The sequence below is a fragment of the Triticum aestivum genome, chromosome 7A (genome assembly GCF_018294505.1).
Source record: "Triticum aestivum cultivar Chinese Spring chromosome 7A, IWGSC CS RefSeq v2.1, whole genome shotgun sequence".
In the NCBI taxonomy this organism is placed as follows: Eukaryota; Viridiplantae; Streptophyta; class Magnoliopsida; order Poales; family Poaceae; genus Triticum; species Triticum aestivum.
The window spans coordinates 730,488,494-730,516,301 of record NC_057812.1 but is presented as its reverse complement, the minus strand read 5'-3'; the positions used below and the strand labels follow the sequence as shown (position 1 = coordinate 730,516,301).

General features: G+C 45.4%; 3 protein-coding genes and 1 long non-coding RNA gene across 5 annotated transcripts; 3 read left to right on the top strand and 1 right to left on the bottom strand.

The window, feature by feature from the left end:
• Nucleotides 1-4,832: 4,832 nt before the first annotated feature.
• On the top strand, nt 4,833-8,747 carry LOC123149776 (probable serine/threonine-protein kinase PIX13). The gene is made up of 6 exons (XM_044569512.1): nt 4,833-5,216; nt 6,090-6,442; nt 7,102-7,237; nt 7,668-7,810; nt 7,902-8,025; nt 8,117-8,747. Exons 1-6 carry the CDS (start codon nt 5,138-5,140, stop codon nt 8,530-8,532), a joined length of 1,251 nt encoding a protein of 416 aa, XP_044425447.1. The 5' UTR covers nt 4,833-5,137; the 3' UTR covers nt 8,533-8,747.
• Nucleotides 8,748-12,316: 3,569 nt separating this feature from the next.
• Nucleotides 12,317-15,736, top strand: LOC123149775 (probable galacturonosyltransferase 3). The gene is made up of 8 exons (XM_044569511.1): nt 12,317-12,496; nt 12,677-12,747; nt 12,838-12,886; nt 12,982-13,128; nt 13,207-13,317; nt 13,573-13,907; nt 14,013-14,985; nt 15,130-15,736. Exons 1-8 carry the CDS (start codon nt 12,392-12,394, stop codon nt 15,406-15,408), a joined length of 2,070 nt encoding a protein of 689 aa, XP_044425446.1. The 5' UTR covers nt 12,317-12,391; the 3' UTR covers nt 15,409-15,736.
• A 1,519-nt stretch (nt 15,737-17,255) lies between these two features.
• Nucleotides 17,256-20,805, bottom strand: LOC123149774 (probable LRR receptor-like serine/threonine-protein kinase At3g47570). Its single transcript, XM_044569510.1, has 2 exons — nt 18,006-20,805; nt 17,256-17,850 (listed from the first exon to the last, which is right to left on the bottom strand). Exons 1-2 carry the CDS (start codon nt 20,803-20,805, stop codon nt 17,432-17,434), a joined length of 3,219 nt encoding a protein of 1,072 aa, XP_044425445.1. The 3' UTR covers nt 17,256-17,431.
• LOC123149777 (uncharacterized) lies at nt 20,066-26,705 on the top strand. Of its 2 annotated transcripts, XR_006474837.1 has the most exons (4): nt 20,066-20,261; nt 20,368-22,237; nt 22,330-23,997; nt 24,123-26,705. It is a non-coding gene; the product is annotated as an uncharacterized lncRNA (long non-coding RNA). The 2 variants fall into 2 exon arrangements; XR_006474836.1 differs by having other exon boundaries at nt 22,330-26,705.
• The last annotated feature ends 1,103 nt before the right edge of the window (nt 26,706-27,808 follow it).

Sequence of the window (27,808 nt, the reverse complement as noted above, 5' to 3'; positions counted from 1 at the left end):
CATTTTTGCATGAAAGCTCCACTCCGCTCATGCATTTCACATTACTCTATCGGAGTTTTCAACACGATGGACACGTGAACCATATGTTCTTGCTCGTGATCCCCGGTTTAAAAGACAAAAATTGTCGTCATTTATAAGGCTCAGTGTATTCCTATGTCATCAATTTGACCAACGAAATACGGCTTATATGTCACAAAAGATATACCTTTAAATTTGTAGTCGAGAGAGGTGTTGAATGACATAGCTTTTATGACATAACTTGAAGTATTATATTGGTCAAATTGATAATTTTAAAATATGTGTATGCCTTATAAACTTGAAGTATTACGTTGCTTTGTCCTCCATCATGAGTTTATTTGAACTAGTGTCAACCGTGAGTTGGTGAACCTGAATTAGGACGATGTAAAACAGTCACAATTTTGGGTGTAATGCGAATGGGAGGGGCGGTGGCAAGGCTTACCGTTGACCCGTTTGATGAGGCCGGAGACTAGTCCTAGACGACAAGGCTAGTCTTCTTTTTTCTTTCGTTCACAACCGACAAGGCTGGACACTTGACTACTCCAAATTCTACGATAGACAAGGCCGAATAATACCTACCAGTGACCAATGAGGCTTTGGCACGTTGCCATCTGTTAGCTTGCATTATCGGTGCACGTTTGGAGAATGACTTTAGCTATAGCTATACAAGCCCGAATACGAAGACCGCCAGCAGGAGCTTAGTCGGAGGCTTGTGGATGTAATTAACCGGATCGTCTTACCAAACACGTATCGGTCAGATTCAACTGTACACAGCCCTGTGCGCGCGAGCTGTACATCGTTCCTACTAGTAGTTGTTTGCAATAACAAATGGAATACGTACGATCCCATGGCATGTCGACGATGGAATTGAATTGGGCATGGACAGATGCAACTTGGCAGTAGACGACTGACTCAACTCGTTCTGTCTGTCTCCCGGTAAAAGAAAAAGAAAGACTGGCTCTTCCGGTCGGAGTTCCCCACGGCACAGCTCGTCTTCGTCGTGGAAAACCCGGCAGCTATGGCCGCATGCACGACGCCGACGGCCGGACACGACGAATTTTAGTAGACCCGGCCAGCCGGCACTCCGGAAGATCCACCGATGCGTTGTAGCCGGACAGCTGCGGCCTATAAGGGCATGTACAATGGAGGCTCTTGGACCAGGCGTCAGGATTCGATTCCCAGCCATTACGGTTTAATTCCACTCGATGCTGGGATCTTGGCTAGCATCGATGCCAACTGAGGCTAGTCATAGTGGAAGTAACTTAGCTAGTAGCATAGTACACTTCGAGAAAATTTTGTTTATGTGGCAAGTAATTAATGAGAGGTGGTAACATAATATGTTACTGTAATATAGCGCTTTTCAAGACAAGATGAGTCTAGGAGCTAATAAAGGAAGTCATCTATGATACACTATTATGTTACTTTGCATTATGAAGGTAGTAACTTAGACTAGTGTCATATGCATGACACCGGTCTAAGTTACTCCCCATTATGACCAGCCTGAGTCGCCGGGCGCTTCGTTTGTTTTCTGTTTTGTGACCCCTTTTAACGAGCACTACGATTAATTTTTACGAGGAGAATAAAATCCGTTAGCGCTTAAATAGGCGCCCAAGCATTGTGCAAACAGACTCTTGTACCGATGCTATCTCCTTAATTGATTTTTTTTATTATCTAAGCGTCCAATAGGCGCCTCTCCATTGTAGATGCCCTGAAAGAGTCGACGGTTAACATGTTAACCGCATGCGGCATAATGCCAGGCCTTAATCAAGTGATGATTTTCTATTTATAAAATATACTCTATACTATAAAAGTTTATCGAAAGTATAAGACATCTCAAACATGACAAAAGATATATTGAGATCCGTTATCGTCGCCAGAACAAACCGCCGACGTGTTGCTGTCTCTGCTCCCATGCCGCAGCTGGCCTGAGCTCGTCGATGACAAACAGAGAGTCTTTTGTTCACGCCCCCCCCCCCCCCCCACACACACACAAACCATCGCCATAGAGTCGTTGAACGCTTGAATCGTTCTAAAGCGCCCGACACTAGATCTCGTCGTCATGCATGCATGACCAAAAACCCTAACCTTATCGCCCCAAGAAGACGGCAGCAGTCTACGCTGGAGCTCCGTCCTGATAGACGGATTCGAGGAGGATCAAAGCTCAGAGGACCAACTCAAAGATGAAGTATCATCATCAGTTCGAGCACCACCTCTGTGAGGACTACAAAACCCTAGCCTGAACTATTAGGCGGAGCCGAGGCACCGAGATTCTCCACCCTGCCACCAGCCTTCGGAGCGGCAGACTGAGTACAGGTGGAGCTTGGAGGGGAGGGGAACTTTGCCCTAGCCTCCTATGCGTGAGGGAAAGGAGAAGATCATTGATTTCTCTATGCAAACGCACCTGGATTGACCATAATAGCTTTTTCGCTCGCTTTTCCATCACTTGAACTGAGTGATCAAGTTTAAAAGGTATTTTAGAGACTCTCAGAGCACAATATACATTTTCGCTCGATTATTCTACTTTGTATTCTTCACTAGAGAAGAAACAAGAAGGTCGTTGTGCTAGCTTCCCTACTGATATGGGTTTTCAATGAAATCGATCAGCTAAGGGACACTTTTTTTCTAAAAGTAAAAGTTTTGTTCCTTTCTCCTGGTTTTTATCATTTCTCACAACTTTAGCTTGATAATAGACCTGGAATTCCATGAAGGTGCATTCAAACTTCTCACATCAACTCTTCTTTTTTCCTTCCTCTTTGACTATCTTCCTCTCAATCTCGCACATACCACACACTCCACCGCCCACGCACACACATACACACCGCACGCACACATGCACATATGTAGGTGTATCCTAGGTGCTAGGGACCGAGAGCTTTGGCATGTATTGTCTTGGATAGCTTGTTCTTCAATAATTTGGTTGTTTGTATCCTTGGCGGTGAAGAGGGCCAGAGTGAACTGATTCTTCCTTCACAGGATAACAGATATGACTCTGGAGCGAACACCTACCAATTTCTTAACCAGTGAATGATGCAATCGAGGCACGTGTCGTGGACGGACTCAGCCATGTTGCCTCCACCACGCGAAGAAACACAAATCAAATCAAGCGAATTGTGGGTGGACCGCATAGAAATGCAATTGATTGTTGTCTACTCCATCAGAAAATACTGTTGAATCGACTCCATATCAAACCTCTCGTAACCCCGTCTACAAGGCTCTTAGGCTTTCCGCTCCTTCCACCGGTGCCACCGCTGGTCCGCCTCTCCTTCGGTGGCCCCATGGGCCTTGGTGGCGGGGCTGGGCCCGGTCCTCGCTGGCGGGAGGAACCATATTCCGTTTTTGTTAAGGTTTGGTCCTGGTCGGGGTGGTGAGACGATGGTGATGACCTAAAGTCGGAATAATGTCCACCCGCCTAGTATTGGCTTCGACGGGGACGCGTGAAGGTTTGGTTCTGGTGGACCTGGTTAGATCCGGCAGTTTCTTTGGGTGCACTGGCACTGGTGTGCTTGCTCAAGCAACAGTGCGTGATGGCGCTCTTCTGATATTGTCCTGGATGATGGTGGTTGCTTGGGTGTTTACGACGGCTTGATGTTTTGCCTCCCTTCTTTATCTTCAATGGGGGAGGGTGCTTGATTTTATAGTAGCGCTCGAGTCTCTGGGCCAGCATTCCCATGTGATTTCGGCAACAACTTTGGTTTTTGGGATGTTGGGCCGACAGAGCTGGAGTGCCGATAACTTGCCATCTGCGATGAGCAAGGTTTGGCCGGCTTCAGTAGGGAATGTCGGGGCGCCATCGATCCACTTGTTTTGGTGGCCGAAGACGACATACTCCTCAATTCTATTTTCCCAAAAGAAGGTTGAAACCCGTGACATCTGCATCATTATGATGCACCTAACCATTTTTATTCTTAAATAGAGTGCAAAACAAAGGCAACCACCACTACAAGATATAAACACAAATGATTAACTCGACTTTTTCATAGCAATACATTCTAGGGTCGATAAACACCCTCATGCTACACTAGTGCACATGTAGATGCGACGACACCACCCCCTGATCTCATTGTCGCAGTCGTCGAGGGCCACCGCCGTGCCACAATGACCAGTGGAGTCCGTCGCCTCCTCCATGACGACTATCCTTCACAGGATCCAGCCCGCTGCCACTACGACGAACGGAGGCCGTGGCCCCCCGCCGGTGCGGCGACGTCGCTTCCCTTCCCCGGTTCCCATCCCTTAGAGGATAGAATATCACGTGAAAACAAAACATTCAGTGGAAAAGATGTTTCGAAGTTTCGAAAAAATCTAAAAAAAGAAGAGAGATGTTAAGAGGGTGATGTTGTGTCGCCATGCGAAATTTCAAGCTCAAAGGCGTTAGAAGATGCTAGGTATAAAAAAAACAACAAAATCAATGTTGAACAGTGCCAAACACAGTAATTTCGCATGACAACAGGACAAAAAAAAACCTCAACATCCCATATTTTCCCTCTTAGAATTGTTTCCAAAACTTTCAAACGTGGTTTCCAAACCGTACGGCGTTGGTCGATCGACGAGGACCAGGCGCTGCCTTGCTCGCCGGAAACCACGACGGGGTCCTTGTCGCCGGTCGGCGGTCGCGAGCCCGAGTTACAGACGACGAAAAACCGCCACGGTTATAATACGGGGGCAGCCAACCGGCCGTTGACCCCGTTGACCCAGGCAGGAGACGACACGCACCCCTCTCTCCCGGGGCCCCACGCGCCAGCGGCGGGGGCGCGCGTGAGAAATTCGGCGGGGCAGAGGTATATATTTTTCTCCTCTGAAAGTGAGGGGAGAGGGGAAGAAATCAAGAAACTGAGTGGAGCAACTCCCTCCCTCGCCCCCTCGCTCGGCGGTGGTTCTTCCTCCTCCTCCTCCTCGTCGTGGTCGTCCCAGACAACTTCCTCCCACCTTCCTCGCCGCTTCGCTCCCCCTTCCCTTCTCCTTCCTGGCTTCTTGGCTTCTTCTTCTTGGCTCCTCCCGGCCGGATTGGAACTTCTTCTTGGCGCGCTCTGCTCAGGGCGGTTGGTTGCTGCGGGGTCGCCGGCAGCTTCCCCGTCGCGCACGGCGGGCCGCCTGGCCCCGACCCTCCCTCCATCCGCGAGCGATGGGGAACTGCGCCAGCGCCATGGACGGCCTCATCCCGTGGGGCTGGGGCGCCAAGGCCGCCGCCGCCAATCCCGCAGGTACCGCTCGGATGCTAATCGATTCATTCGCCCACTCATTTTTATCTTGTTTTATTTATTATTGCCCCCTTCCATGTGAGAAGAATATTTTATCCTAGTCTCTGGGGCTTGCAGAGGCCTCTACAGACTGATTTCTTTCACAAATCTATGTGGTCATTTTTTAATTTTGTTACAGCAATCTCTGTGGCCAATTTTTTAAATTTTGTCACAGCAATCTCTGTGGCCAACTTGATGGCAGCCTTGACTAACTAATATGCAGTTGGAGATTTGTTTTTCCCCCTAATCCCCTCCCAGTTTTTGGTTTGGGATGGCCCTGTGCATTCTTAATGAATTCAACTGTGATATTCCATTCATGTGGCTGCAGAATATGTATCTCTGTTCATCATTGATTTGGCCATGTAGTACTAGTACTAGTACTAGTAGTTATCCTCTCCATGCTGCCACTTCTGTATTGGAACGCACATACTTCACCAATATATGATTATGTGCGTACGGGCCAACTGGGCCAACTTGCATGCCTATACATGTGGCTGCAATGAATCCAACATTCCTGCTCTTGAAAATCACTTCTGCTGATCGCTGCGTGCCAACCACCAAGTGCAGAAAATTTTCTGTACAAATTATGTTTTATGTGCCGATTAGTTTCTTTTAGTATGGATTCACTTGTTTCATTTCTTTCGTGAATAAGTAGTAACAATCTTGCCCAAATGATACGATTTAATTCGGCCCCCTCAACTTTTTTACTTCAGTGTCATAGTAACTCACATCATCAAATGCATTGGTAAATTTTATAAATAGCAGAAACATCACCATCTAGTATCCATAGTTGAAGCCTGCAGCGCCCAGCATTTGCTAATTATTATGCATGTGCAGGGATGTCTGCGTCGAAGAGGACCACGAGCTCCTCCACCACCGCCACAACAGGGAAGCTGTCGACGGTCAGCACCAGCACATTCATGGCGTCGACGGTCAGCGGCGCCAGCACCGACGACTGCTACGAGGAGGGGGGCCACATCCTCGAGTCCCCGAACCTCAAGATCTTCACCTTCGCCGAGCTCAGGGGCGCCTGCAAGAACTTCAAGCCCGAGACGGTGCTCGGCGAGGGCGGCTTCGGGAAGGTCTACAAGGGGTGGATCGACGTGAACCCGGCCAAGGGCAGCACCGCCATGGTCGTCGCCGTCAAGAAGCTCAACCCCGAGAGCGTGCAGGGGATGGAGCAATGGCAGGTGATTGTGATCCTGATGAATTGGTTACCTTTATATTTTTCTACAAGGAATTTCAGTGATATGATTTTTTTTAATGGTGCTTTCGGTTCTTAGGCAGATTTCAGTTTTCCTACAATCGTTAAAAGTTAGTGATAGTGTTGTCTTGTACTTTTGCACAAGTTGCAATTGCCACATTTGCATGCTTTCGGCCAAGTGAATAATGCTGAACCTTTGCATTATTTGCCATGGCCACAGTACTCAGGTTTCTTGTTTTTTGTGTATACTCCAATACCATTATCTCACTAGTCATTGAAAAATATTATATTTATGGCCTTTTTGGCAAGTACTGTTACTAATTATTGGCAAAATAGGATTTTCATGTTTCATTTTTAATTGCTATAAGTAGCACCACTCTCTTAGTCCTTATGTGTTTTTTTGCATATTCCAATACTCTGCTCTCACTAGTTATCGAGCGCTTCATATTTATGCTATTCTTGACAAGTATCGGTACCATAATTGATCGGTACTGCTTATTGGCTGACACTAGGAATTTGTATTGTGCTGTTGCTTTCATTTTATTTAGTTATCTATTTATTGCTAATTCTGGAAGTAGTACCAGATTCCTAAGATTTTCGTTATGCATTTCTCTAAAAAGGAATTGCTGTATCTTTTTTATGCAGTCTGAAGTGAATTTCCTTGGGAGAATTTCGCACCCCAACCTCGTCAAACTGTTGGGCTACTGCATGGAGGACAACGAGCTACTACTCGTGTACGAGTTCATGGCGAAGGGGAGCTTGGAGAACCACCTCTTCAGAAGTGAGTCTTCTTTCGGCCGCAGACGGCCTTTTTCAAACGATAAATATCTGAAACAGTTCTCCTTTTGTCAATCTGTTTTTCCTCTTTATGCCAACTTAGTCCGCAAAGTAGCACGCCTTGCAGATGCTGGTGAAACTGCAACATCGTTTTCATCGCATACTATATATCAAGCACCATAGTCCATAGTGCTATACAACTAACGACTAGCACTTTTCAAGGGCACGAGCATCCACTAAATTGTCTGAACCCAGCCAAATTCTTGCTGCTGCTGCCTTCCATCATTCTTGCCAGGTCAATTTGCAATAGAGGGTCAAAAGTAGGACTCGGATTTTTTCCCCCTGTTCTACTTTTTTGCTTAGCTGTCAAAGATTATTTGTGATCAAATTTACCTTTTAGCTCTGTTATGGTACTAATGCATTGATGTTATCAGGAGGGGCCATCTATGAGCCACTGCCTTGGAGCCTCCGGCTGAAGATTCTCATCGGTGCAGCCCGTGGCCTCGCCTTCCTTCATTCGTCCGAAAGGCAGATTATCTACCGGGACTTCAAGGCGTCCAATATACTACTAGATTCAGTATGCGCTATTGATTAATATCTTATATATTAGCAACAAACTTTAGTCCCTGAATAATACCCTGATCACCCTGCAACCATGTCATGTTCAGCACTTCAACCCGAAGCTCTCGGATTTTGGATTGGCCAAGCATGGCCCAGATGACGGGGAGTCTCATGTGACGACACGAGTCATGGGCACGTACGGGTATGCCGCTCCGGAGTACGTTTCTACCGGTATGTTCGTCAGTTAACGGTCACATTACAAACTAACAAGGTGCATCATCTGTTCGTAGCACTGACTAACACTGACCATCTTGCATTCCAGGCCACCTGTATGTGAAGAGTGATGTGTACGGCTTCGGCGTCGTGCTGCTCGAGATGCTCTGCGGCCTGAGGGCGCTGGACCCGAGCCGCCCCAGCGAGAAGCTCAACCTGGTGAACTGGGCGAAGCCACTCCTGTCAGACCGGAGGAGGCTGACCCAGCTGATGGACAGCCGGCTCGAGGGGCAGTACCATGCCAGAGGGGCCTTCCGCGCCGCTCAGCTCACTCTCAAGTGCCTGGCCGGCGAGCCCAAGAGCCGGCCGTCCATGAAGGAGGTCGTGGAGGCGCTCGAGCAGATCGAGGCGATGAAGAGCAAGTCCAAGTCGAGGGAGGCCAGGCGAGACAGCCCGTCGATGCCGCGTGGCCGGGGGAACTCGCCGAGGAGCGACGGCGCTAGGACCAACTCTAGGGGCAGATGATCATGATCAGGAGTGTCTATAGGATATGTAACCATGTAACCGATATCCATTTGGAGAATGTAAAGGTAGACCACCACACCATGCCATTGTTTCCCGTTGTCATGACGAAGTTTGCACCGATCATGATGATCAATGTAATAGTGTAGCGATATACGGAGATATTTAGCTGTTGCCATACTCGTACGCATGAATTCAATGATTTTTTTCCACTGAAATGCCATGGGTTGGTTGCATTGCATCAGGTTGCACTAAGAACAGCATTCAGTCATTATCAGTTATATAATGCCCCCTTTTCTGGGTCTTGCCAACAACATGCTTCTGTACAAGTGCTGAAATTCCATACATCTTCTGCTCTGAAGAACGCAAACATTTGACTCATTACCAGAAATATTTCACCAAAAAAATTTCTGGTTGGATATTTTAGTTTGGTTGCTGAAAATCATGAGACAGAAAAAGTGATGGTAGACTTTCAAGCATGGTTCTGTTCAAGTGTTGAAGTTCTGTACATTTTCCTGCTGTGAAGAAAGCAAACCTTTGAATCATTACCTGAAAGATCTTAACAATCTATGTTAAAAAAAGATCTTAACAATCTTGCTTTCACCTTTTTTAATCGAAAAGGGGTGTTTTAACATTTTCCGGCAGGATATTTCTGATGCGGTCAAGATTTTGTTTTGTTGCTGAAAAAACATTTCTTCAAATTCTACCTATCAATGCAATGATACACAAGCCTTTTGCGTATTCGCGAAAAAAGAGACAGAAAGTGATGGTGGACTTTTGCTTTCTGCTAACTACTGCAGATTACTCCTGGATGAAGCTGGTTAAAGTGCTAGACTGAACCAAAGTTCTTCAGAACAATTTAGGCACCCTTTCACTTTCCCTTTTCTTTGTTTGCTCCTAGTGGGAAGCTCACTAACAAAGCCCCAATCTTATTATCAAATAAGGAGCTTTCTTCAGTGGATACAAATGATTTGAGGACGCTTAGAGGATCAGATCATGCTTTGATGCCTTCCTTGCAGTAAAATAAAACTGAGGATATGATGCTGCACTAGGAGAATGGCTGGTCAAAAAAGTTGGAGCTTTGTTGGAAGTTGGAACTATACCTACCTGTTTGTGTTATCACTGCAAAAAATATTTGTCTATCCTCTACATGGCTAATATTCTACCTTCTAATAAAACAAAGATTGTGCCGTCGAAGTAGAGACCGATGTTTATATTGTTTTTTTGTGGGGTCCGATGTTTATATTCTTTTTAATAAATTTGCAGGAAGACACTCCTTCAATTAGGACATAGTTAAATCTACACATGAACTTGTTTTTGGTAAAAACAAGCTTACGTTCCCGTCATTTATATGTGAAGTGCGTCCAAAATGGCGTTCTACGTACCCTCTCCGTCCGAAAATAGGTGTCTCAAGTTTAGTACAACTATACTTCCTTTATTTAAGGCAAAAATATGTTACAACCCCCCAATAGATTAACCCAAGGACGTTGAAGTCATGCATGCTCCTTTCCTTGCACACACTTAACATGACATACACATTGGTTGTGGTCCAAGGATGCATTTAGACTCGCATTCCACCAATCATCGACCGATGGGAACGAGGGTTGATGGGAAACTCCACGCCAAACCACTAGTTGACAACCATACCACACTTTGTACGGTGAAAGAGCAATCTTTATGAAGGCAAGAAACCCTCTTTTGGACCGGAAAGACAAAATTGACATGTGGAGTTGTGAGGCCATGATCGCAATCACAAAGCACGAGCACGACAAGAGGTTGCGCTTGGGGCGTGCCCTCCCAACCCCTGTCGGCCAAAAAGGCCTATCTTGGTTTCGCCCTCGATCTTTTCATGAAAGGGCGTATCTAGACAAATTTAAGACAAGAATTTTGGGACGGAGGGAGTACTACGCAGTTGTGGTTTTACTCGCGGTATTCTTCTCCACCCGTAATAATTCTCAAATTCAAGAACAACTAGCACGTCACAAGACTCGCGCAAATATGAGTGGAAAAAAGGAAAGAACTAGACCAATGTACCTTATCCAATGGTGGAGCTCGGTGAGGATAGTGGCACAAAAATTTGATGCAAAATGTTAGCAAGAGTCAATAATGTTGGAAAAGATTCACAAATTCGCAAGTGAAACAAGTAGACCAATAGCAATATGTGGCACACGGAAACACACACACAGATAGATAAATGGGGTCGTGCAACCAAGGAATGAGCACAAAATGTGGAATCCACGGGAAACGCTTGTGTTGCACAACTCAAGAGAGACGCTAGCACGATTGCTCAATAGGCGGATACGACACTTGTGCACAACCTATAAGATGCAAAATGTATGAGCTTTCTATCCCAAGTATGCTATATGTATGATGTTCCCGTTGTTCTTCTCAAGATGATCCAAGATGATCGGATATGACAATCTTATGTGCAACGTGGTATTATGCTATCGCACTTGCTTACAAGCTCTTTGCTCTTTCTCTTCTTTTGCTTAAAAGCTTATTCTTTTCTTTTTTTGTATATGGCCACTTTGCGAAATGCACAAACCAAGATAGTGATTGTGTATATGCGGGAACAAACTTGAGGCACAAGGGATGATATGATACCGATATGATATGATATGTATGCAATGGGAGGTGTAGATCACTAATGTGCACAAGTAACGTTGCCGGCAATACTCAAATGGCTAGTCTCGATAGGCAAGTGACGCAAAATGGGCTAGGGGTTATCAATGCAATTGCAAGGGTGATTGTACAATGGTGTCGTCGAGGTTACCGTCCTTGAAGATGGTGAGTGGCGGTGTTCTTGATGTAGATACCAAGATGATGGAGACTCGTCCCTAAGTAGCCGAAACACCTTAGGAAACGGAAAAACCGCGAACTCAAAATCTCAAGGACAAAAGTCAAATGGTGGTAGTGGAGATGGCAATGTGGAAGTGGTGGTGGTGGATGATGAAGAAGCAACCGTCCCTAAGTAGCCGAAACACCTTAGGAGACTCAAGTCACCACTCAAACAACCACAAATGCTAAATGGAGCAAAATGGGTTAGGTTGCAGAAGGCTATGGTGGATTTTGCGGATAATATGGTGGAAGGCCTAGTTAAAGAAGCCAAAATGTCAAAACTTTGATGGAGTCAAATGGTGATGGAACCTATCTAGGTGGATGGGGATGTCAATAGCTACTCAACGAGCTAAAGAACGCAAAAATCGGACTCCGGATGTGGAAGTTATGGGCGAAATGGTGAAGTACTCACGACTGTCCTGGGGGTCGTGCGCACGGGGGTAGGAGCCCGTGGGCACGGGGTCCCGTGCGCACGGTACAGGTCCGTGGGTACGGGGTGTCCAGAGACTTTTCGGGGGCCCGTGCGCACGGGGTCTGGGGTCCGTGGGCACGGGTGGGCAGAAATTTCGCGATTTCGTGGCGGAAAATGGAGATTTCTTGGGCAAAATTAGGGAGATTTTGGGGATGGATGGTGGGGAAAAGATGGAGGAAAGCTAGATCCACTTGAAACCAAGCAAATTCATGGATCAAATCCAACAAAACATCATCAAAACCGACAAATCACAAAAAAATTTGAAACTATTTTTGATGAGGAATTTTTGAATTTAGGACGAAATTAACAAAACTAGGCTAGAAAACAAAGAGGGGAGCTTCAATTTCGTGAGAAACCATGGCTCATGATACCAAATGGACGCCGCCACTGCCTTGGGTGTACCACCACATGTGGCCGTAACAGTTTCCCCTCCATTCCCGTTGCGATCCGAACGGAAAAACGGCGGCCCTGCTCCCGCTAGCGCCACCCGGCGATTCGTCCCCCGAAAAATCGACACCGGCCCCACCCCCATCACCCCACCTCCACTCCTCCATGGCGTTCCCCTCCCTGCCCCCCAACCCCTCGTCGGCGGCGGCGTGGCGGCGGCGCTCCGGCCTCGTCGCGCTCCTCCTGCTCCTCCTCTTCCTCTCCTTCCAGGTACCCCTCCCCTCCCGTCCGCACCGCTCACCAGCCCGCACGCACGCGCACTCTTATCCCCTGCCCTCGCCGGCCGCAATGGCGGAATGCGGCGGCGCAGCACGAGCCCGCGGAAAAAAAGGGGTTCTTTTCCTCCTTCCTTCCTCGCTCCTGACGATTCCTCCCGCTCCGGCCCCGCAGGTCGTCGTCCACGTCCCCTCCGTCAGATCGGCGGTGTCGCGGCGGCTCTTCTCCGACCACCGCCACCGAGCGTAAGTACCGCCGTTGCCGCCAGACTCTCCGTTCCGACGCCCGCGCCGCGCTTGAAATTCTCTCATTCTGACGCCACCTTCATTTTCCAGCGCACGGGAGGCCAGTCCCCGGAGCTGCCCCGGGTGCGGCGATTTGCAGGTTATACTGTACCTGACTTCTCAGCCCAGGAATTTTGGAACCGTGTGTGTGATTGTGCAATGTGAAACAATGTGGGGTTATGTTTGCTTGGGCAGGATGTGGAGGATTTCAACAAGACCATCGCGTACACGGACCAGGATGGCCGGATCAAGCTGTTCAAGGTCACCGCCAGGGAGTTCGCGTCGTCCTCTATCTGGGAGAACCCTCTGCTGCCCAGAGATAGCTATCCGGCTGCTGAAATTGTATGCCATGAACAAAAATATTTGGCTCACTGTTTTAGTTTCTAATTCTCACCGGTGGTTCTTCTTCTGTTATGGTAGCAAGAGACTGTAGAGGAGCAGCAACTGGCCGCTGGATCAGAAGCCAACAATGTTTCAACTGCAGCGGTTTCGGCAACCCAAAGACCCGATCCAATAAAGCTAAAGCGAGAGGTCAAATATTATTTGTCTTGCATAGTTGTTTTGTAAGATGGTGGATATTCGTTCATCTTTACTTCCTCCGTTCCAAATTACTCGTCGCAGAAATGGATGTATCTAGAACTAAAATACATCTAGATACATCCATACCTGCGACAAGTAATTCGGAACGGAGGGAGTACATCGCAAGTGTTTCTGGTTCACTCCCTAAATTGTCAAGCTCATATTCATTGTTGCCGCCTTGTTGTAAACATCACACGGTTCCTGCAGGTATTTCGACGTAGAAGAAAGGAGCAGCGGATTCAAGAGTTGCTTCAGATGGACAAGGAGGCCGAGCTCCAGCTGCGAAATGCGGCCACAAACAGCTCGAGGAACTTTGATAATAAAGTGAAAGTCAGTTACAATATCTGGAGGCAGGAGTTTCACCACACAAATACAGACTCCACGGTGAAGCTCATGATAGATCAGATAATAATGGCAAAGGTGTACGCCACCATTGCACGTTCCCAGAATGAGCCCGACTTGTATGCATCACTCATGAAGTGCATAAAAGAAAGCAAAGCAGCTATTGGAGATGCACATATGGACAGTGAACTGGATTCAAGGTACTTCATTTTACACCTCTGAATTTTTTCAGACTTTTCTTCAGTTTCTTGTTCACATTGGCATGGAACGATGTGTTATATTTATCACCCTCTCTTGTTCTGCAGCGCTTTAGAGAGAGCAAAAGCAATGGGGCATGTGTTGTCTTCAGCTAGAGATGTTCTGTACAACTCTGATGAAGTATCCAGAAGATTGCGTGTTATGCTGCAGTCCGCGGAACTTAATATCGACACTGCGAAAAAGCAAAACACATTCCTGGTTCAGCATGCTGCAAAGACGGTTCCCATGCCCTTGCACTGCCTACATATGCAGTTGATAACCGATTATCATCTCCGTGATGGTGTGATCAAGGAGTATTTTCAAGCTGCTGCTTTGAAGGACGAAGAAGATAAAGCAAAGCTCGAGGATCGGTCACTCTATCACTATGCTATATTTTCTGATAATGTCCTTGCAGCCTCAGTAGTTGTCAGATCAACCGTGACAAATGCCAAGGAGCCAAATAAGCATGTGTTCCACATCGTCACTGACAAGCTTAATTTTGCAGCTATGAAGATGTGGTTCATCAGTCATTCTCCCCGCCCTGCTACTGTCCACGTGGAGAACATTGACAATTTCAAGTGGCTCAATTCGTCTTATTGTTTGGTTATGCGGCAACTTGAGTCAGCTCGTCTCAAGGAATTCTACTTTAAAGCACATGACCCGTCATCACTCTCTGATGGGACTGAAAATCTGAAGTACAGGAACCCAAAATATTTGTCTATGCTCAACCATCTAAGGTTCTACATGCCAGAGATACATCCCAAGCTTGACAAGATACTGTTTCTCGATGATGATGTTGTTGTGCAGAAGGACTTGACACCCCTCTGGGATGTTGATCTTAAAGGGATGGTAAATGGTGCTGTTGAAACCTGCAAAGAAAGTTTCCATCGCTTCGACACTTATCTCAACTTCTCACATCCTAAGATCTCTGAGAACTTTGATCCACGTGCTTGTGGTTGGGCTTTTGGAATGAACATGTTTGACCTGAAGGAGTGGAAGAAGCGAAACATCACTGGAATATACCATTATTGGCAAAATTTGGTAAGTAATGGAGCAAAAAAATATTGTTATATTGTTGAACTACATTTATCCTACCGTGTATGTTATGTCTACGGTGTATCTTACAACAATCGCTTGTCAGTAGCTTTTATTGGTTTCACTTACTAAGAGAAGCTCTTTTGGCAGAATGAGGATCGCAAGTTGTGGAAGCTGGGCACATTACCTCCAGGACTAATTACATTCTACAATTTGACACACCCATTGGATCACACTTGGCATGTCTTGGGCCTTGGCTATGATCCTGCTGTTGACATTGCTGAAATCGAGAATGCAGCGGTAGTTCACTATAATGGGAATTACAAGCCCTGGCTGGACCTTGCCGTTTCCAAGTACAAGGCCTACTGGTCCAAGTATGTCGATGTTGACAGCTCACACATTCGGCATTGCTACGCAAGCAAACAATGACATATGTATCATTCTGTTTTGGTACTTTTGTGCCACGAGTTTTTCACCAGGAGCGAGTTAGGTAGAGCAGTGATATGTCTAACATTGTTCAGCATCATAATCTTGTCATTCTTGTGCTTAATAATCTACTCCCTTCATCCCATAATGTAAGACGTTTTTTAACACTGCACTAGTGTCAAAAGACGTCTTACATTATGGGACGGAGGGAGTAGCTTTTTCTCATGTATCAACTACATGCACAGTGATTTCTAAGTCACAGCATAGTAAATATTCTTCTGCTCATTCAAGGATACAAAAATGAATTGGAAGAACAGTAAATGTTCAACAAGGTAATAAAGAAACCCAACTGTTTATTATCTGGTATATGAATTACAGGCCCAATAAGTATGGAGTAATTATGCGTAAGAATTTGGAAACAAATGGAGTAATTTTTCTATGCCTTCTCTAAGAAGAAAAGAGAAGCTGAGAGTGGAGAATGAACAGGTAGCTGTTTGCGTAGAGCTTGTGCTGGATTTTTTTTAGGGAAAAAGGAAGGTTCAGTGCTCATTCCCTATGAATACTAGAACTGAACCTGAAGTTGTTCCCTTTGAAGTAGCACTGAACCTGAAGTTGCAGCAAGAATCTGAGTCAACGAGGGATAGTGCTTCAACAAAGGTGGCTAGAAATGCAACAAAAGGTAACTCTGGAGAACTGACTCAGTTATGTCTAGTGATGTGCTCATGTAGAACCTTTTTACAGCACCCATTTTAATTGAATTTTCTCTTCACATGTAGCACCTTTTTTCACCTCATCTGGTAGTGATATTTTTTGTTGGTTAATACAGTACCAGCTCATAGTTTGAATCACAATATACTACCGATTCAAGAATAAATTCAGAGAACCCTTGTTAATCGGCATGTGGTACTGGTTTGTTCATATGATTTGACATGAATTAATCACTGATTACTGAGGTAGGTGTCTCTGATAGCATGCATCTCTGCAGCAGCGTCACTTGTAGACATTCCTTTTCTAGGCAGTTGTTTGAGCATAGGACACCAAACTGGATGATGGCAGCCAAACATTCCTGGTCTCTGGTTATATTTTCTGTATTAGTGCTATTGTTTGCTTCATCATGCAGCCAGATGTTGGAATCTGCTATTTTCATGACATTCGCAGGAAGACTTGCTGCATGTGCAAAGTATTGCAGGGTTTAACCCATCTCCAAGTACAAGGCATACTGGTCCAAGTACGTCGATATTGACAGCTCACACATTCGGTATGTTTTGGCATGTTTTTCACCAGGAGGGAGTTAGGTAGAGTAGTTTAGCTTCATAATCTTGTCATTCTTGCGCTTAATAATCTAGCTATTACCATTGTTGAGGAAATCGTTACCTGGTAGCTGCTCGTTTGGCTGGCGAGTAGGGGATTAATAGGCTACGGCAAGTTAATCGGCTGATTTATCAGTTTATCGGCTACTCGCTGACCGTACGAGTAGAGATTAATCGGACGAATCCTTGAACAGGGGCTATTACTTATGTATCAACTGTGTGTACTGTGTACAGTGATGAATGGTTAGTAAATATTCTTATCATTGTTGTTTTTAGTAAATATTTTCTTTTATTTGCTCAAGGGTACACTAGATATTCTATGGAATATGAATTGACAAAAAGTAATTGTTCAAGAAGATAATAAAGAAATTCAAATGTGTATGCTCTGCTATGAGTTATAGGCCCAATTAAGAATGGAGTAATCATGCTTAAGAATGTGAAACCAAATGAGGAATTCTCAATCTCAGAACCATATGCAGCTTAGAAACAAAAGTCACCCCGAGCCGCGACTCTTCTCTTGCAGAGCCTGGTTGATTCAGGAATTGGTTAACTGAAATAAATTGATGGAGGGCATATGTCTGTCTTATTTATACCCTAGACCACACCAATGTTGGCAAAAATGATAACACGTATAAGGTGGATAATACAGTACCAGTTGATAGAGTTTACACCACAATATAACTACAGATTTCAATAATCAATTTGGAGAACCCATGCTAATCAGCATATGGTAGTGGTTTCTTCATATAGTTCGACATCACTTCATCACTATTACCGAGGTAGGCATCTCTGATGGCATGCATCTCTGCAGCAGCATCACTTGTTGACAGCCGCTCTCTAGGCAATTGCTTTGAGCATAAGACACCAAGCTTGATAACGGCAGCCAAACATTCCTTAGCTATAGTTACATGTTCTGTATCATTGCAATCATTTGCTTCATCATGCAGCCAGATGTTGGAGTCTGCTATCTCCATGACATTCCCAGGAATACCACCTGACTTTGCGAAGTATTGCAGGGTTAACCCATCTCTGAACATATCATCTGTCGGGCACCGTCCGGTAAACATCTCGATCAAGGTGATCCCGAGGCTGTACACATCACCATAAGTTGATACGGAAGGCCCTTCTCCATATTCTGCATTGGATTGAAACAATTTGGAGTTCAAACAGGTATGCACAGAAGTTTTTTTTTTTTTTTTTTGCGGGGAAGTTATGCACAGAAGTTGTTTCATGAACATATACCTAATCTGGTGTTATCATGTGAAGCATAGGGGGAGCATATTCAGTTACCTGGAGCAACATATCCAATGGATCCTCTTATTCTGATGGAGCTAAGGGAATTTGCAGAAGCTTCGCTTCCACCTTCATTAAGAATTCTAGCGATACCAAAATCCCCAATACGAGCCCTCATGTCACCAGTGAGAAGAATGTTGCTTGGCTTGAGATCGCAATGGATGATGGAAGGTTGGCATCCATTGTGTAGATAGTCTAAAGCATCCACAAGGTCAACAGCGATATCTAACCTCTGTGACAAGCTGAGTGTTCCATTTCTGTTTTGACTTTCAATGTCTGGGTGGATCCAGCGGTCTAAGCTGCCATTAGGCATGAGCTCGAAGACTAGTGCTCTGAAGTCTTGGCCTTGGTGGTTGATGCTTGAACAGCACGTGACGATTTTTACAAGGCAACGGTGCCTAACTCTTCTTAGTGCCTCACATTCATCCTGGAAGCTTTTGTAGGATCCGGATTGCTGCAGATTAAACACCTTCACAGCCGCAGCGAAATTTTCTAGAGTACCTTTGTATACAGTACCATATCTTCCCTTCCCGAGCAGATTGGCTTCTGAAAACCCATCCGTTGCTTTGAGTATGTCGTTGTATGAAACCATTGGAAGGTCAATCTTGGTCGTCTGAGGTGACCGTAGTTCTTTCCTCAACCCTGGCTTAAATTTTGTGTACAGAAATCCAGCTAAAGCAAGAGCTGCAAGGAAGACCAGGATACCTCCTGTTGTAGGGACAACTATTCTCAGAGACTTTGGCAAGCCTTTCTTGGAGCTTGGGCATTTTGGCAGTTGAATCTGTGGTATTCCACCACATAACTCATTGTTGCCAACAATTGATAGTCCAGTTAAATTCCTGAAAATCCCTTCTTTTGGTACCTCACCTTGTAAATTGTTGAAGGATATGTCGAGGTGGAACAGTGATGTTGAATAACCTAGGAGTTCAGGTATTGGCCCTGATAGATCATTATGTGCAAGATACAATTCCTCCAAGCTGGTAATATTGCTCAGGTCCCCTGGAATGCTTCCATTCAGTTTGTTGTTCGTCAAATTCAGCACAGTAAGCCCTTTTATGTTCTTCAAACTGGGAGGGATGTTTCCTTGGAATGAATTGCCATCCATTAAGAGGGTTTCCAGGACTACGCAGCCACCAATGGTTGCAGGTATTTTACCAGACAGTTGGTTCCCGGATAGAAGAAGCTGCCCGAGATTTACCAACTTACCAACTTCTGAAGGAAGAGGTCCCTTCAGCAAGTTGTAAGACAAAGCCAAATATATTGAGATCGATGATAGTTGCATAATTTCACTTGGAATTGTGCCATTAAGATGGTTTCTCGATAGATCTAGTTGTGAAAGTTTGGTCAATTTTCCGATGCTTGATGGGATTGGTCCCTCCAAGCTGTTGAAGCTTGCATCAAACTTAGACAGACCGGTGAGGTTTCCAATGGAGGACGGGATAAATCCTGATAAGTTGTTGTAGCCCAGGTGTAGCTCCTTCAATTGTGTAAGCTTCCCTATGCTATCAGGAATTATCCCGGTGAGTAAGTTGTGACCAAGATGAAGCACCTCCAGACCTATGAAATTTCCAATATCTGATGGGATAGTACCAGATATATTGTTGGCCAAAATACTTAGCTCTTGGATGTTTGTGGATAAGTTAGACACTGAGGTTGGCAATTGCCCCGAGAACCTGTTTTGTTCTATAGACATCAGTCGCAGCCTGCTACAGTTTGTCAAAGAAATAAGGAATTGCCATTCTCGCTCATTGTTTGCCTCGAACTTGTTCACATCCAGACAAAACCATCTAAGATACTGCAATCTTCCCAACTCCGAAGGGACAACCCCACTGAATCCGTTATTTGGAGCATCAAAAACCTGGAGTCTGGAGAGATTAGTTAGTGATGGAGGCACAACTCCAGTAAATTGATTGTCCCCCATTGCAAACTGTTGCATGTTTGGAAGGCCTCTCCCCAGATCAGCTGGTAGACGGCCGTGCAGGTTGTTGTCCGCCACATAAAATCTGTGCAGAGATGACTGGTTGTACAGCGAAAGAGGAAACAAACCTGAGAGGTTATTTATGGCCAGCTGAAGGAACTCGAGAGATGGGATGTTCCCAATGCCCTCAGGGATCGATCCCTGGAGATGGTTAGCTGCCAGGGACAAGATGGACACCTGGGAGAGGTTCCCTAGTGATGACGGGATGGTCCCGGTGAGGCTGTTGTTGTATAGGTGTACAAGACGTAGCGATTGCATGTTGCCGATCTCAGAAGGTATGCTTCCTTGCAACCCCTTATTGTCAGCAATTACCATCTTCCTGAGGCTGCTGCAGTGGCTAATGTTGCTTGGGATCGCACCGGTGAGCATGTTCCCTTGCAGGCCAAGGTACCTGAGGCGGTGGAGGGAGCCGATGCTGGGAGGGATCTTACCGTACAAGGGGTTGAGGCTCAAGTTGAGTGTGCGGAGGAACGTGAGGTTGCCGACGGCAGGGGAGATGGTGCCGGCGAGCCCCTGGGAGTTGAGGTCCAGAGCGACCACCCTCGATCGGTGCCTCTGGCTGCACGTGACGCCCTCCCAGGCGCAGTAACTGATGCTCCTGTTCCAGGAGGACAGCACCCTTGAATGGTCTGAAATCCTTTCCTTGAATGCTTCGAGAGCGCTCTCATCTCCGTCATGTGCGCGCGTCACCCCCATGGTGGAGAGCAGGAGAAGCACAAGACATTTGATTCCGACGAGGCGCCGTGGCAGCGGTGTACCCCTCCGCCACATGGTTCTGTGCGTGGTTATTTTCACTCTCTCTTCCTTGGTATGGAACATTGGAGCTACAAGTTCTAGCTTTCTGATACAGAATTTGCACGATGTTGGTGTGCCTTTCGCGAAATTAAAATAGTACTGGTACCAAGTTGTCGATGTTAGTGACCTCGGACTGAATCTGACCACTTATGCAGCTGTGTTGAAACTGACGTGCTGTCCCTGATTAATTGCTCCTCAGCTGCACCTGGTCCCAGTGATGTAGTCCAGGAGGTCCCAATGCAATGAATAAAACAATCAAGACTGTCTCTGTCTGATGGGAACCAATTAGCCTGAATTCTTCTATGTTTTTTGTCAAAAAAAAAGAGTATAGATGAGAACGCGTGGCTGGTGTTTAGGGGCCCATAGTTGAACAAGTGCTCGTGTTGGATTTTTTTTGAAGGAAAAGGAAAGTTCGGTGTTTCGTTCCCTTTGAACTAGCCCTGAAGTTGAAGTTGAAGTTGCAGCATGTAGTTTCCCCAGTGAAGTTGATAATTCAACAAAAGAGGCCGGAAGTGCAACAGAATTGACTTTGGAAGACGAGTCTGCAAAGAGAGTTGGTGTATGTCTTGTGATGTACTGGATACTTTACACACACATTTCTTGAGTTTTGTTCTTCTCACGTAGCACCCCTCTTTCCTCTCTTGAATTAGCCCTGAGGTTGCAGCATGCCAGCATCTAGTTGATACCGACAAAGGATGATACTTCAGCAAAAGTGGCTGGAAGCGCAACACAAGTAACTTGGAAACAAAAGCCAGTGCTGAAATTTGGATTAAACAGTAGGCGAGCCGCGACTCGTTTCTTGCACTTAGCGGCTGGTTGATTCAGAAATTGGTTGACTGGAATAAAACTGATGGAAGGCATATGTTCTTGTGTTCTTTATACCCTAGACCACAGCAATGCTGTCACAAATGATAACGTGTATAAAGTGAATAATACAGTACCAGTTGATAGACTTTACATCACAACATAGTACAGATCTCAATAATATACTTGGAGAACCCATGGTTATCGGCATTTGGTAGTGGTTTCTTCATATGATTTAACATCACTTCACTGACTACTGAGGTAGGCATCTCTGATGGCATGCATCTCTGCAGCAGCATCACTTGTTGACATCCTTTCTCTGGGCAATTGCTTTGAGCATAGGACACAAAGCTGGATGATGGCAGCCAAACATTCCTTGGCTCTGCTTATATTTTCTGTATCAGTGCTATCGTTTGCTTCATCATGCAGCCAGATGTTGGAGTCTGCTATCTTCATGACATTCCCAGATAGACCTGCTGCCTCTGCAAAGTATTGCAGGGTTAACCCATCTCTAAACATATCATCTGTCGGGCACCTTCCAGTAAACATCTCGATCAAGGTGATCCCAAGGCTGTACACATCACCATAAGTAGATACTGGAAGCCCTTCTCCATATTCTACAATGGATTGAAACAATTCGGGGTATAAACAGGTATGCACAGAAGTTATTTCATAAACATATATTGTATCTAATTAAGCCTTAAAAAACATATATCTAATTAAATGTGATCATTTCAAGCATAGGGGGAGCATATTCAGTTACCTGGAGCAACATATCCAATGGATCCTCTTATTCCCATGGAGCTAAGGGAACTTGCAGAAGCTTCGCTTGCAGCTTCTTTTAGAATTCTAGCAATGCCAAAATCCCCAACACGAGCCCTCATGTCCTCTGTGAGAAGAATGTTGCTTGGCTTGAGATCGCAATGGATGATGGAAGGTTGGCAACCATTGTGAAGATAGTCTATAGCATCCACGAGGTCAACGGCGATATCTAACCTCTGTGACAGGCTGAGTGTTCCCATTCTGTTTTGGCTTTCAATATCTGGGTGGATCCAGCGGTCTAAGCTGAAATTGGGCATGAGCTCGAAGACTAGCGCTCTGAAGTCTTGGCCTTGGTGGTTGATGCTTGAACAACATGTGATGATCTTTACAAGGCAACGGTGCCTAACTCTTCTTAGTGCCTCACATTCATCCAGGAAGCTCTTGTAGGATCCAGATTGCTGCAGATTAAACACCTTCACAGCGGCAGCAAAATTTTCTAGAGTGCCTTTGTATACAGTACCATATCTTCCCTTCCCAAGCAGATTGGCTTCTGAAAACCCGTCCGTTGCTTTGAGTATGTCGTTGTATGAAACCGTTGGAAGGTCAATCTTCTGAGGTGACAGTTGTTCTTTCCTCAATCCTGACTTAAATTTTCTGTACAGAAATCCAGCTAAAGCAAGAGCTACAAGTAAGACTAGGATACCAACTGCTGCAGGGACAGCTATTCTCAGGGACTTTGGCAAGCCTCTCTTGGAGCTTGGACATTTTGGCAGTTGAAGCTGTGGTATTCCACCACATAACTCATTGTTTCCAAAAATTGATAGTCCAGTTAAATTCCTGAAAATCCCTTCTTTTGGTACCTCACCTTGTAAATTGTTGAACGATATGTCGAGGTGGAGCAGAGATGTTGAATAACCAAGGAGTTCAGGGATTGACCCTGACAGATCATTATGTGCAAGATACAGTTCCTGCAAGCTGGTAATGTTGCTCAGTTCCCCTGGGATGCTACCGTTCAGTTTGTTGTTCGTCAAATTCAGTACAGTAAGCCCTTTGATGTTCTTCAAAGTGGGAGGGATGTTTCCTTGGAATGAATTGCCATCCATCAAGAGGGTTTCCAGGACCACGCAGCCACCAATGGCTGCAGGTATTTTACCAGACAACTGGTTCCCTGATAGGATAAGCTGTTCGAGATTTACCAAATTGCCAATCTCTGAAGGTAGAGGTCCCTCCAGCAAGTTGTAAGACAAAGCCAAATAAATTGAGATGGATGATAGTTGCATAATTTCCTTTGGAATTGAGCCAGAAAGATGGTTCGTCGATATATCTAGTGCTGAAAGTTTTGTCAAATTCCCAATGCTTGATGGAATCGGTCCCTCCAAGCTGTTGAAGCTTGCACCAAGCCTATAAAGACCAGCGAGGTTTCCGATGGAAGAGGGGATGAATCCTGATAAGTTGTTGGAACTCAGATGTAGCCTCTTCAATTGTATAAGTTTCCCTATGGTCTCAGGAATGGCCCCAGTGAGCAAGTTGCCAGCAAGAATAAGCACCTCAAGACCTATCAAATTTCCAATATCTGATGGAATAGTACCAGATATATTGTTGTTAAAAATATCTAGCTCTTGGATGTTTGTGGACAAGTTAGACAATGAGGTTGGTAATTGCCCCGAGAACCTGTTCTGTTCTATATTTATCTGTTGCAACCTGCTACAGTTTGTCAAAGAAGTAAGGAATTGCCATTCTTGCTCATTGTTTGCCTCAAACTTGTTTCCAACCAGATTAAACCTTCTAAGATACTGCAATTTTCCCAAGTCTGAAGGGACAACCCCACTGAATCCGTTATTTGCAACATCAAAAAGCTGGAGTCTGGAGATATTAGTCAGTGATGGAGGCACAACTCCAGTGAATCGGTTATTCCCAAATCCAAACTGCTGTATGCTAGGAAGGCTTCTTCCCAGATGAGCTGGTAGACGGCCATGCAGGTAGTTGTCCGTCACAAAAAACATGTACAGAGATGACTGGTTGTACAGCGAAAGAGGAAGCAAACCTGAGAGGTTGTTCATGGCCAGCTGAAGGAACCCGAGATGTGCATTGTTCCCAATGCTCTCGGGGATTGATCCCTCGAGATGGTTAGCTGCCAGGGACAAGATGGTCACCTGTGAGAGGTTCCCAAGTGATGAGGGGATGGTCCCAGTGAGGCTGTTGTTGTATAGGTGTACAACACGTAGCGATTGCATGTTGCCGATCTCAGAAGGTATGCTTCCTTGCAACCCCTTGTTGTCAGCAATTATCATCACCCTGAGGTTGGTGCAGCGGCTAATGTTGCTTGGGATCGCACCAGTGAGCATGTTCCCTTGGAGTCCAAGGTACTTGAGACGGCGGAGGGAGCCGATGCTGGGAGGAATCTTGCCGTGCAAGGGATTGAGGCTCAAGTTGAGCGTGCGGAGGAACGTGAGGTTGCCGATGGCAGGGGAGATAGTGCCGGAGATCCCCTGAGAGTTTAGGTCCAGAGCAACCACCCTCGACCGATGTCTCCGGCTGCACGTGACGCCCTCCCAGGCACAGTAGCTGATGCTCCGGTTCCAGGAGGCCAGCACCCCGGAATGGTCTGAAATCCTTTCCTTGAAAGCCGTGAGAGCTCCCTCGTTGTCGTCGTGTGCGTGCATGACCCCCATGGTGGAGAGTAGGAGAAGCACAAGACATCTGATTCCGAAGAGGCGCCGTGGCAGCGGTGTACCCCTCCGCCACATGGTTTGCTGCATCGGGCTGGTTATTTGGGTGGTTCTTTTCTCTCTCTCCTCGGTATGGATCATTGGAGCTACAAGCTCTTTCTTTCTGATACAGAATTTGGATGATGCCGGCGAGCCTTTTGCCGGATTAAATTAGTACCGGTACCATTATTCATGTTAGTGACCTAGGACTGAATTTGACCACTTCTGCACCTGTGCCGAAACTGACTTGCTCTCCCTGATTAAAATACAGAATTTGGATGATGCCGGCGAGCCTTTTGCCGGATTAAATTAGTACCGGTACCATTGCCGAAACTGACTTGCTCTCCCTGATTAAATGCTCCTGAGCTGCACCTGCCCCCCATGATGTAGTCCAGGAGGCCCCAGTGATTTATCAAGGCGCGGTGCAATGAATGAAACAATCGGGTCCATCTGTTTGATGGAAACCAATTAGCATTAGTTCTTCTATGTTTTTATTACTCCCTTCGATCCATATTAATTGACTTTGGGATGCAAAGCAGGTCCCGTTTAAACCCACTTATGGTCTTAACAGTTCAATAATTTGTTTTTTTTCCAGGGAGAATGAACTATCAAGCTAGATAAAGCTAACTAAACGGGACTTGTGGACGCTGTTTATTTGCCATTTACATCCCGCTGTGCAAGCTTCCCTATGCTCTCATGAATTATCCCATTGAGCAAGTTGCGACCAAGAACAAGCACCTCCAGGCCTATCAAGTTTCCGATATCCGATGGGATAGTGCCAGATATATTGTTGGCAAAAATATTTAGCTCTTGTATGTTTCTGGACAAGTTAGACAATGAGGTTGGCAATTGCCCCGAAAAACCTGTTCTGTTCTATTGACATCAGTTGCAACCTGCTACAGTTTGTCAAAGAAGGAATTGCCATTCTTGTTCATTGTTTTGCCTGATGGGAACAATCAAAACTGCCTGATGAGAACCAATGATAAGTTTTTCTATTCCTTATGTAGGAAGAAAACAGAAGTTCAGGGTGAAGAAGGAAAGAACAGGTGGCTGTTTTGTGGCGTGTGTTGGATCTTTTTAAGGAAAAGGAAAAGGAAAAGGAAAGAACAGGTGGCTGTTTTTGTGACTGAGCCAACAAAAACAACTTTTGAAGATTAGCAGCACAGGCAGTTCCAGCACAACACTGAGACCAACTTCAGCAAATGAAGAAGGTCAAGGAAAAGGGAAGTTGGGTGATTATTCCCTGAACCTGCAGCAAGAAGCTGAGCCCACAAGGTGGGACACTGGGACAGTGCTTCAACAGAGAGCGCTGGAAATGCAACAAAAGTAGCTTAGCCAACAAAGTGGACTGGAAATTCGACAGAATTAACTTTGAAGAAGTGAGCCAGCAAAGAGAAGAAGCGCATGTTTTTTTTATGTTATATCATATAGCAACTTTTTTTTTACTTCATTATCATGTACGGAACTCAATTTTGTTCTTATTTATTAGCTGGCAGTGTGCTGGCCACTTTTCCAATGTTTTTTTTTCTGTTGGGTTAATAACCGTGGAGCTTTTCCCCTGGACCAGTTTAATTGTATTTCGGAAAATGCTGCATGGGTATACACTTTTTGATGTAAAAAATAGAGAATGCAAGTATACTGGAAAAACAACTTAACAAAGTTTCTCAGGTATTCCCTAAAAACATTTCTCGGATACTTACCAAAAAAGAAAATTCCATCTTCTTTGCGGAAGAAAACGAAATTAATTCGAAATCACAGGGAATAAAAACGAAAAGCCTTTTTTTATGCAAAGAAAAAAAGAGAGAGCAGATTTTTGCAACGAAAAAGGAAAGAAAAGACATACGAAACAGGTACTTCTCATATGGGCTGGCTGAGCTCTGTCTACGTATCTCACTCAGATGGGCCGCGCTGTGTCTATTCTCCAGCCCAACCGCATGGGCCAACGACCCCACGAGCCTGCGACCGAGAGGAGGCGCTGCGCTCAGGGCCGGTCCTGACTTTTCAGAGGCCCGGGGCGAACTTAAAAAGTGGGCCTAATATAGTGAAAAATATATATTACATCGATGCATAGCACAATCGGTGCAAAAAAAAGATACAAAGCACAACATTTTTATGCCTAAAAAACATCCTTTTTTCATTACTAAATAAAATATATTGGATCTAACTTATCTGCTAGCATTTTCTTTCTTCTTTCTCAAAATCATGTTTTTAGCCAACATTTTACAAGAAAGGAGTCGAAATACCTGAATTTGTCTGATGAAAAATAGAAAAATCCAGCTATCCAATCCCAAGCATATCAGGTCTTCCTAGGGTCCTCGTATCCTCAAATGAACAACCCCGTACAGAAATAGAAGATCAGTCAGGGAATCGCTGAAAAACAAAGAAAAACAGAACAAAAATCAAGCGGAAAAGGACTATGAAATCACAAGAACTTTGTAGGCCTTTGACCCAAGAAAATGTCCTGCTGCAACTTGCAAAGTAACTGAGCTTATGAAGTGTTGTCTCTGCCTGTGGCCGTCCGCTAGATGAGAATAGTTATAGGCAAATTCATAGAGGAGTGAGATGGAGAAACTGAAAGGGTATCAAAGGAATCAAGTATAGCAGCAATATCCATTAATTTGCTAGGCATGCTGCATGCTTCGGGAGTAGGAGCAGAACGGGGAACGAGGATACAGGAATAAGAAACGACGGCGGCTGGTGTTATGAGATGGATCGATTGAAACGAGACTGGGATTGTGCCTTTCACAATTCAA